The sequence below is a fragment of the Parasteatoda tepidariorum genome, chromosome 8, assembly GCF_982258835.1.
Source record: "Parasteatoda tepidariorum strain Cologne lab strain chromosome 8, Ptep-v5.0, whole genome shotgun sequence".
Classification (NCBI taxonomy): domain Eukaryota; kingdom Metazoa; phylum Arthropoda; class Arachnida; order Araneae; family Theridiidae; genus Parasteatoda; species Parasteatoda tepidariorum.
In genome coordinates, this window is record NC_141762.1 from 70,625,005 (window position 1) to 70,636,609 (window position 11,605).

General features: G+C 28.4%; 2 protein-coding genes across 11 annotated transcripts in view; one reads left to right on the top strand and one right to left on the bottom strand.

Moving 5' to 3' along the window:
* The window catches only part of LOC107444174 (vacuolar protein sorting 15), a 53,665-nt gene extending 50,924 nt beyond the window's left edge, over nt 1-2,741 (bottom strand). For 6 of the 10 annotated variants that reach the window (XM_087169106.1, XM_087169105.1, XM_087169104.1 and 3 more), the window contains exons 1-2: nt 2,357-2,694; nt 450-559 (exon numbers count right to left, since the gene is read on the bottom strand). In XM_087169106.1, coding sequence (XP_087025232.1) covers nt 450-541 — 92 coding nt within the window. In that variant the 5' untranslated portion in view covers nt 542-559; nt 2,357-2,694. Of the gene's footprint in view, nt 1-449; nt 560-2,356 lie in introns of all 10 variants that reach the window. The other 4 variants (XM_087169102.1, XM_087169099.1, XM_087169100.1 and 1 more) reach the window with 4 other exon arrangements.
* Nucleotides 2,742-7,638: 4,897 nt separating this feature from the next.
* Nucleotides 7,639-11,323, top strand: LOC147806288 (uncharacterized). The gene is made up of 2 exons (XM_087149443.1): nt 7,639-7,879; nt 10,467-11,323. The coding sequence occupies exons 1-2, from the start codon at nt 7,707-7,709 to the stop codon at nt 11,002-11,004; spliced, it is 711 nt and encodes a 236-aa protein (XP_087005569.1). The 5' UTR covers nt 7,639-7,706; the 3' UTR covers nt 11,005-11,323.
* Nucleotides 11,324-11,605: the final 282 nt, after the last annotated feature.

Below are 11,605 nucleotides of genomic sequence, written 5' to 3' on the forward strand. Positions count from 1 at the left end.
GAGGGAAATACAGCAATAACTGTGAAAAAGAAATATTTTTTATTTATTTTTAACATAAAATATTTGTTAGTACATTATTTAAGAGTTTAAGAGATAAAAGGAATTTAAAAAACAAATTGAATAGATATTAATTAGAGGACTAAATTTAGTCAGTGACTTTTTCTTAAGACTGATTTTAGTCCTGAGGACTGAAAAATGGCAAAAATGAATCAACAGAATTGCTAAGCAAATATTTCTGTTAATTACCAAACATTTTTTAAAAAATGTATTTTGAGTCCAAAATAATTTAATCTTTTGTAGGAATTAAATGATTGCCAAGTAATTATGGGAACTGCTGAGCATGCAGAACCAGTAAAGATGGGGCTCTACCTTTTAAAGCAACATAAAAAGATAAGTAACTTAAACTGGTATAAATATAAAACTAAGTATAACAAAAAACAAGATATTACTTTAAATCAAAGCTGCATTCTGGAAGATCACTGAAATAGTACTCCACAGGAAAAATCTGTGAGGGAGCAATGCCAGTCAGTTGGTTTCCCATGGTTCAGCTCTACAATAACTAAAAATTGGAGGGGGTAAACATTACATGATGACTAATTAAAAATATAAGACTTAAAAAATGTATTGATTTACAATTTTTGAAACCTTACATTTTATTTGATGCAATAAACTAAAAATAATTCATGAACATGAGAGCAAATCATAAGAGGGGCAGTCTCTTGCAGATCTGTTTCCGAAATTGAAACAGTTAACTGATTACGAAAACAGATAATGGTAATCATTATTTAGTTTAGGTACATATTAAAATTTTTTTTTTCATTATTATAATTCACTATAAACCTAAAAAAATTTTTTTTGACATTTGATAACAATTTAATCTTAGTCCTAAAATTCATTATTCTATTTTAATTTTGATATTTAATTGTAAAAATCTGTTAAAAATGTGGTACAAAAGAAGATTTTTTTAAATTTAAACTCTTGAGGTAATAAATAATTCTTAACAATAAATATAACAGAACCATTTGTCTTGTAGCATTTAGTTTAGACACATAAATGATACCAAGTAGATGATGATTATTGATATTACCATGTCGTGGGAGACGTTTCATGTATTACTCTTGACATCGGTAATGTGTCACTATTGCCCCCCCCCCAAGATTCCTTCTAATTAAAACATTATTAATACCATACTCATAAGTAAATGTACATTTTATTGAATTTACATATACAGTTACATATAAATATTTCAAAATAACAAATTAGAGATTAGGTATCCGAGATATTTATGTGTTACTTGCTAATTCATTAAAGAAAGTTATAACAGGCAAAAGTTATTAAAAACTGTGTTAATTTTAATTATCATTTAATTAACGCTGTTTGAATCCTTTTAAGGTTAAGAAAAAAAAGGTTATTCAAAGAGAAATTATTTGTAAAAAAAATTTTAAAATGCAACTTGACAAACTTAATTTGTTTAAAAAGGAAAATGGGTGCATATCGCGATGAAAATTATTAATTTCATACCTAACAAATTTAAAGACTGGCAATATTTTTCTAGTCACAGTTTAAACTAACAATGAATTTAAGTTTTGATTAAATTATTTTTATATTCAAATTGGAGAAGTATTATAAAAATGCATTACGACTTAAGGCAAACATCTCTGTAAAATTTCATTGTCACTCAAGTTCAATGAAAAAATATAAAAAATGATCAGCGGATGCCATAACAATTAATATATACTGAAAAGTGTAAATATATGAAAAATTGCTGCGACTGATTGAATCCTGTACTAGATTGGAACTTATTTGAAACAATAATGTACTTTCCATGCCAAATTCAAAAGAATAATCACAAAAGATGACTTTAAGTTCAACTGAACAATTAAAAACAATGATTTTAAAACAAAGTAAATTTTAATCCTACAAAACTTAAGTTTTTATTCTAGATAAAAATAAATAAAAGCTAATTTGGATTTTAATTTAAACAATATTAAATTTTGACAATTTATTTAAATAGTTTTGATATTAAATATAACGTAATAGTATTTTTATAATCACAGTGCATGAATATACACATATAACTTTTAAATTCTTGCTTATTTTATAAAGAAATAAACTAACACTAGATATAAGTACATTATTGTTTCAAGTATGAAATCACGAACAGTAATTTCAAAAAACACTTTGGAAGTGCAAATACTAAATTTCTCTTAGCATTGGAATATGTAAAATTAAAACAATACGTAATATTGATCGAAGACAAAAAAAAAAAAGCAGTTTGAAACAGATTCATTGGTTTCTGTACGCTTCATATATAACATAAAAGTTAGAAGATAATATTCCAGAAAATTTTCTATACCTAATTATACTTCAAATGCTGTGATTTCCTTGATTTTTATTTCATATTAAATTTAGATTTTAAAAGTTACACAAATTCCACTTAATCATTACTTTAAATTCAATAACAATCCAAGCAAGCCTAGTTTCGAAATGACAATTAAACTTATCTTGAATAGCAACAGATTACGAAAAAATTATCAACTAACTTAAAAAAATAATTAGGAAGCGATTTATTTGATTGAAGACATTAATTACTTAAGGAAAGACTTAAATATCAGAGTCAAATTAAAAAGTTGCTCAGTTTCAAGCTTTATTTACAAATAAATCATCTGTTTTGGGCTTTGTCATTTGTTTATTATTAACGCCTCCAGCTCTCTATTTCTGGTTGATTCAAGAGTTAGAATGCGAGGATTTTCAGGAAATTGGTTGAAATCGGCCTTGTCTTATTTTATTACGTCATAAGTCACCTTTCGCTATCTGTTTCTATCCGTTTTGCATAGCACACATTTTTTTTTCTTCTTGGAAAAAGTTGTTGTTGTTGTTGTTACTTTACGTCGCACTAGTGCTGCACAATGGGCTATTGGCGACGGTCTGGGAAACATCCCGAAGGATGATCCGAAGACATGCCATCACAATTTTGATCCTCTGCGGAAGGGATGGCACCCCCGCTTCGGTAGCCCGACGACCTGCGCGCGAAGTCGAGCACTTTACGGTAGCACAGTTTAACGAGGACCAATACCGCACACCCTCGGTCCCTACGCAGACTGATCCAAGTGGTCACCCACCCGCACTCTGACCGTAGCCAGTGATGCTTGACTTCGGTGATCTGCTGGGAACCGTGTCTTAACGATCAGTCCACTGCGGGACTGGAAAAAGTTAAAGGTAAATAATCATCATTTTAAACATGATCAGTTTTTTCTTTTCGTAGTTAGAATTCGAATGTTTATCTTCATTTTGAATTTCATTAGCTTTGAATTGCCTGATTTTTGTTATAATTTTTTGTTTTGTGTATGATTTTTTTTAATCTGAATAGTTTTTTTTAAAACTTTTTTTATCCACGCTAGTCCTACACGAAATTGGTTTATCGTAAACAAGTCATAAATTTGATTGCTTAATCAATAGATAGTTATTTTAAAAACCATCTACCGAGAGTGGAAAGAAATTAAAAAATAATTAATTCACGTTAGCAACGATCTATAGGGAGCGCTGTTATTTGAGACGAATGACTGCTGGCAGTAATTCGTCTCACGATCATCAGTTGCACTGGAGACTATGCAAAGAGTATACACAGGCACATAATGTTATATAATTTAATCTTGAAAAAAAAAGTTTTTTGACCACAATTTTGATCAAGAAATTTAAAGTTTCGATAAAAAATCATTATTTATAAACTAAAAAACGTAAAATAAAAAATGCTTATGATTAAGAAAGAAAAAAAAACGATCCTGAAAATTCGTTATTAAGAAATAAAGAGTTTTCATAATTTTTTTTTTTTTTCAGTCTTCTCAATCAGACGTAGAATACCATTCCGTTGAGAACTATCATCAAATTAGAAAACAAATTATTTGCAAGTAAATTTTTTATTACAAAAATCATAACACTCATCATTTGCCTTATAAATCCGGAGAAATACAAAATCAAATGTTCTAAGTTTGTAAGAAATTGTATTTTCAAATAATACATAGATTATCCCTTAACTTTAAGATGACAAACCACACAATAAAATTTAATAATTATATAATCTCGATATGAATTTCAATCATTCAAAATTAAAAAAATACTTACCAAAAAATAATTAAAATGCACATTAATAATCAACACAAATGATGCCATTTCAAGTAATTCGGATGATTCTTCACTGTTGTTCTCCGAATTATACAGATACAGAAATGTATAGTATTCTATAAAAAAAAGAATATTCTCTAACTATTACTGTTCTGCACGTTCTAAAATAGCATTTATTCATAGGAATGTTGTAAGCAATGTGGACTTAAATAATTTCATTTTAATTTTCATGAATTAGAGACAAAAAAAAAAAAAAAATAAATAATGGATTTTACCTTAATTCGCATATCTTGAACAGAATGCGATCACGAAAACGGAAATCACTGGTTCAAGTTTGTTAGAAGAAGAATTATTGAGAAATCGTTCTTCAAATGTTGGGCCCGTTCTGTTTCCGAATGATTTACGAATGTTCTCGGTCGCTTCTTCAAGTTCTTCTGCCTTTTCCATAAGGGAATTTTGCTTTTTATTTGCAGCTGGGAAAATCATTGTAGGACGCATCAGAATCATTGGTAGAGAAAACTCTACCAATGATTCTGATAGACTTAATAAATAAAACTCTGATAAACTTAATAAATATAAGCCTGAGAATATCATCCCCGCTAGAGGGCGTATTCAAGCTTTGCGATCGCGAATTATATTTAGGAATACAGACTTTGGAGGACATAAATAAATGCGAAATAATTTTACTCGTTAACTATTGGCAATCTAAATGGGCTACAGGTGTCGTAGAGTAGAACTTTCTACCCTTCACCATTATAATGATGAAAGGTAGGTAGTTCTATAGCCAGTGGAGAGTCATAGGAGAAGGAAATACATTAGTTTCTGTCTTGATTTTCAAATAGATTAAAAACTTTTAAGTTCGAAAACTACATGGAATTGAAAACTACAATGAACGCAGCTCTGAAAGAAAGTGTAGTGGAAGTTAAAAAAAAAAAACTTTTGACAGTTAAATATGAAAAATATTAAGAAAGGAGGAAATATCGTAGTGCATTCCTATATCCTAGGAATATTCCTAGGATATATAGAGGAGGAAATATCCTATATAACTAAGAAGAGAGAAGGGGAGGATAAAGACATATGCCGGTGCCATATGGCACCGGTCTTCTCCCCAGATGGTCTTCCTCCCAGATAACTTTTGAAATCAACGAGAGAGGGAGAGAGAAACAGAGAGAGAGAGAGAGAGAGAGAGAGAGAGAGAGAGAGAGAGAGAGAGAGAGAGAGAGAGAGAGATTCCTTACATCAATTGCTAAAATAGATTTTAATTATTTGATGATATTACTGATGACTCTAAAAGAAAATTCGATATTGCACTCATTTTACGAGAAAATATATTACTTGAGCATATATTCTCAACTTCATTAAATTCGAACCAATTTGTTGGGAAACAATTCCACTCTGAAGACCCGAATATGATCGACATACAGGGATTATTTAATAATTTAGAAAAAAAAATGTTCATAGAATATTAATAGTTTAAGTTCATATTTAGGAAGAACATTCAGCTGTATAACAAATTTAATTTATGTTAAGGAATTTGATAATGCTTTTACTCAAATCATTAGCTTCGTAGCAAGCAGAATATAGATTGAAATTTATAGATTTATGAAATGTTTTAAAGACTATAAAGTTAGCGAGAGCTGAACTGAGGTGTAGATTGCAGGTTCATACCCTAAATTCACAGAAGTGTGCCAAAGCTTATAATCAAAAAGCCAGCCAAGCAGGTGATTTCAGAAACTACAAAATAGGACATACATTTATGTTATTCAAAAATTCAAAGCGAGCAATAATTATTATTTACTTCAAAAAATACTTTTAAGATGCTCATTTTATTTTAAAACTCATTCTTTCAATTTTATCAATTCTTTCACTTTTATAATCCATCTTGCATATAAACAACCAGCTGGTGACGAGGTTATTGGTCAAGTTTCTGTGTATCAGTGATCCTTTACTTGAGTTCCAAGCAAAGAATATAGAAATGAGATGAAGTCCAGCTTGAAGAAGACGTAATTAACGCTGGGAGCTGCTGCTCGGTTCGTCTGGACATGTCTGGAAAACATAAAATGATCTATAGCCTGTTGCAATATATATATATATATATATATATATATATATATATATATATATATATATATATATATATATATATATATATATATATATATATATATATATATATATATATATATATATATATATATATATATATATATATATATATATATATATATATATATATATATTATATATATATATATATATATATATATATATATATATATATATTATATATATATATATATATATATATATATATATATATATATATATATATATATATATATATATATATATATATATATATATGCCGACCAGTCTGTGTAGGGGGCAGGGAACTGTCCCTGCATCAGAAAGGTTCTGGGTTCGAATCCCGGGCAAGGCATGGATGTTTCTTTCCCTCTATCTGTGTTCTATGTCCTTTCTCCTTTGTGTGTGAATGTGTGAATGTGACCCGCCCTATAAACGGGTTGTGGTAGTGTGACGTGGGCGACGCTGTTCCACCGCCGTGGCTTCGCCACAGGTGCCCACTGGGTAACGAAAAGAGAATTAGCAGTTCTGGCACTTTCTGTGGCCAATGGACAACAGCTCCAAGTGCCCGCCATTAAAAAATATATATATATATATATATATATATATATATATATATATATATATATATATATATATATATATATATATATATATATATATATATATATATATATATATATAATATATATATATATATGATATATGAGATATATATATATATATATATATATATATGACAACAGGTTGTTGGCTAACTCTACATGTATGATTGGGTACGCTGCCACTCGTATGCTATTTTATTATTTCTTTCTAAGTCAAAATGTGGTAACAGATTTAATCAACATGATATAAATGCATTCTCAAAGGAATATCTTTATTAAGAGTACAGTAGCGTTTATCATGAGTAAGAATGCAGAGCAATAATAAATGTAAAAGGAATTTTTCTTCTCCTCCCCAACTCCACTAGTGGTTAGGAGGAGGGGAGCGTGAATTTTGTTGTCAAGCTTTTGTACCCGTAAATGTTGTTTTTTCCATCAATAACCACACTAATTCATGGGGGACTGGTTTACATTATGCATACGGAAGCTAACTTTCTTTCCCTATGTATATTCTTCGCTGTAAGTACATAACTTACGGGTTTCTGAGATCAGAAGAACAAAAAAGTGATTTAAAAAAAAAAGGATTTTGGTATGTAACAGTGTTTTAAAGACAATAACATGTATATAAATATAAAAATAAATAAATAAATAACGATCCAGATCCAAATGATATAAAAAGGTCATTTCAAAATTAAAACTTCTTTAAAAATTATTTCAAGAATCAGACGATATTTGATAATATTAATTAATTTTTTTAAAAATTAAAATGCAGACGATATCTTAGCAATAAATTTGTTTCTAGTGAATTATTTTTTAGAGGTGTCTTATTTAGATTTTCTTACCTTTAAAAGAACATACACATTTTGTCAAATAAGAATATTAGTATTATTCCTTAACATGCCCTTATTAGGTTTAGAACTGCATCAAGGAAACAGAATAACAGTTTCAATAAGCTCTTTAATTTGTTATACGTTACTTGGCAGAAGACGAACATTTCGTCGATTGCTTTACAGCAAATATGAAATAGCACAACTTGAATGCGAATTTGAAGATCGTTGTAAATCATGTTGGTAAGTAAAAGTTATAATTTTTAAAAAAGCTATTTTTTCGATGTTCAAATTAATTTTAAATTTATAAAGATAATAGAAATCATTAAGAATTATTTTAGTAGAAATAGTTGACATAATTCAACTAATCTAAAAGTGAGCGTTTGTTCTATGCTTTAGTTATGAGTGTGCAGTTGTCCAATCAATGTTTAATTAAATTATTAATTCAACTTGAGTTTACTTAATATAAATAGATAAATTATTTAGTGTCTTGAATTCATGTGAAATTAAATATATTCGATAGTACAAATTTGATTACATACGCAAAAATGTCAAAATTCGTATAAAAATAAGATATTTTTAATTATAAAAATTGCCGTATTATATCGAATATTCCTTTTTATAAGAGGATATTTAATCGATAGTAAAATTTAATCTGAGGATTAAATTAATTAAAATTTGTTCTAAGCTTTAACTACACGTATGTACAAGTATAATTATTGAAAGTTGAATTAATGTCGTACTCATTTAATCAATAATGTCTAATTCATTCAATCTAATTGAACATTAATTCATTAGTTTGTTTGTGCCATGTGTTCAAGCAAAGTTAAGTCAATATGATGACATAAATTTGAAGACGCAACAAATAAAAATGTCGATATTTGCTAATTAAAATATTTGTAATTAAAATATTTGTGATTAAAATATTTGTAATTAAAATATTTGTAATTAAAAAATTTATAATTAAAAATTTCTATTTAGAATAAAAATAAATAAATAAATAGCCTTATTATGCAGAATCGGAATATATTTAAAAATAAATAAAATTTATATTACATATAATGAGACTATTAATTAATATTACTTATTTTATTATCTAAGTAATGTAATATACATGTTAATCTTAAAATAACGTTCAGTGTTTGGAACTTATTGTTGGAAAACTACTGGTAAAATTATATTAAATATGAAAAAGGTATTTTTCCAGAACATGAGACATGATTTATAAAAAAATTATTATTATTGTTGCTTAAATTAAGATCTTGTAGTATTTAGAATACAGATCCCTGAACGGTGTTTTATTTTTCATAGTCACTTCCGTAATGTATAGAATGTAATTATGTTGTTATTTCTCAGAACGAATCATTCGATCATATTAAATGTTTTCTTAGACTGTGATCGTTGAAGCATTCCCCTCATCATTGCCTCTAGTGCTGGATAAAACATTTGAAATATATATATATATATATATATATATATATATATATATATATATATATATATATATATATATATATATAAAGAAAACAAAAGAAGAAAGAACAACTAAAAAGAAAAATTTAAAAAAAATCTTAATTTTGAATTGAAATCTATCAAATTTTTAATTATCGAGCATCAAAAAATCATTTAAATATAGTTTAAATTGTTCTTAACATAAAAATATAGTTTAAGTGCATCAAGTGACCAGATTTAGAAAAATATTCATACACGAATAAACAAATTTGAAGAAACCAATGCTATTACAGAAATGCATAAGTTTCAGCTTAGTATTTGATAATATTGTGGGGATAGTAGTTACAGACCATGTCAACCGTCATCTATGAAAAGGTACCCCATCATAGAATCGAGTTAACACGTCTTATATACAAGTGAATTGTAATTTTAATTTTGTAGTGGTAGATACCCTACAATACTCCCTCACCAAAATTATATGTGTGATAGAACTCGATTAACGGATACCACTAGTTGATTGATTGTTGTTTTTGTGAGAAGCCGGGAGAGCTGAATTAAGATCACCGTATTTTTTAAGTGCTGAATGTGAGAGGTGTATTAACTTCACGGTCGTAGTCGCCCCTGTGTTGCCGTTAGCAGTCGAGTGTGTGCAAGCCGACGTTATGCGTGATCGAGAGGAGACGAGACTGAGTAGCAACAGTGCGAGGAGGTGGATAATATCACAGTCACAAGTAGTAAGTCAACTGTTCAATGTGGACCATCTATCGAAGTAGGCATTTTCAGATCGAAGTGGGCGTTACTGTCAGGATAGGCGTGTTCATGTCAAAGTGGGCGTTACTGCCAAGATAGGCGTGTTCACATTACGTCCGGGTCACCAATGTGTAGATAGTAGTTACAGACCATGTCAACCGCCATCTATGAAAAGGTACCCCATCATAGAATCGAGTTAACACGTCTTATATACTAGTGAATTATAATTGTAATTTTGTAGTGGTAGATACCCTACAATATGATCGATCCCTTTTTAGATAATTTAAGTATAAGGGAATGTCTTGTTCCCTGAACTAATTTTTACTATCTATTTTTTTACTCGCAACTTTATTCTTTAAATACTACATAAAAATTTTATGAGAAATACGCTATACTTTTGTCTTTATATATTTGAAATTTTATGAGTAATACATTTTAAGCTTTATTTATTCATTTGCGTTTTTATTTTATTTATTCATATATTAATTTCTACCAATAAAAAATTTCGTACAAATAAAACTGTCACTGCAAAAAATAAATAAATAAATAAATAAATAAATAAATATTGTAAAAAAAAGGAAATCATTATTTTATTTAATTGTTAATTTTAATTACATTTTTGTTCTAGGATGCTTTTACACCAAGGATTCGGATGTGATCACATTAAACTGATTGGTGAAATTTTTAAAACTCATTACTGTACTGCTCACAACAGCATCTTTTGCGAAGCATCGCCTTTCAGGATTACGAACAAATTCCTTCATCACAGAGGACACTTGATAAACGAAGTGATACTGTTTCTGTTGAAGCTAGTGGTATCACCTTTAAAACGAGTGAGATTGAATATGATGTGCTGTTTCAAAGATGTTTGGCGAGTATATAGTGTACCTTATATCCGAATCCAAGAAATCACAAATCTTTTTGAAAAGAGGAATCCGACTGAAAATTGTCCTCAACACTGTTTAGACCACATTAATTTTTGCTGCCAGTTGTATATTCAAGAACTGCCTGAAATGGCCATTGGTTCAGTAACCCCGAGATCACTGCAACACTTAAGTCGATGTGCTATAAGATACTCCTTAATGGATTCAGGATTATGGCCGAGGGGGGTAAAACAATTAAGACTCCCAACAACAATTGAAGCTTACTTACGACTTTTATGTTAATATCAATAACTTATATTTTATGTATATTTATCGATTTTTTTATTTGCTTAATATAATTTTACTTAAATTTCGAAGCTACTTAAATAGATTTAACTAATTTGCAGTTTTTTAATTTATGTGCTTTAGATTTAATTTTAAACTTGTTTTTCTTTTTAACTTTGAATACTCTTTAATTTATCTTCAAGACCTCTAATTTGGTTACAACTTGATTGATAATTCTGAAATATTAATTAAGCCTTCTACCCATTTAATGAAGTTTAATTACACCTTTTAAGTCAAGTAATTAATTTTGCACATTCAGTATTTGGTATATTTTTACTTTTTTACGTATTACTTTATATTCACTTTAAACAATGCATATTTTGCAATGCATAATATAGAATATATATGCAGTGCATATTTTGGAAATTCTGTAATCACCACCGTAAATATATATTTTTAGAATCCTGATCAAAAGTGTAGTAAAAACTGTTGCAAATTGAAACTCAAGAAATTAAAATAAAAAAATAAAAACGTTATCCAAATTTGGCAAATCATTAGAGAAGCAGGCAAAATTCGAAATAACAAAATCTGTTTGATTACACATGGAAAAAAAGAGTCA

Coding starts and splice junctions, on each gene's coding strand:
- LOC147806288 (XM_087149443.1), top strand. CDS start 7,707: ATGCCCTTATTAGGTTTAGAACTGCATCAAGGAAACAGAATAACAGTT. Junction 7,880..10,466: donor GATCGTTGTAAATCATGTTG/GTAAGTAAAAGT, acceptor TTTTTGTTCTAG/GATGCTTTTACACCAAGGAT.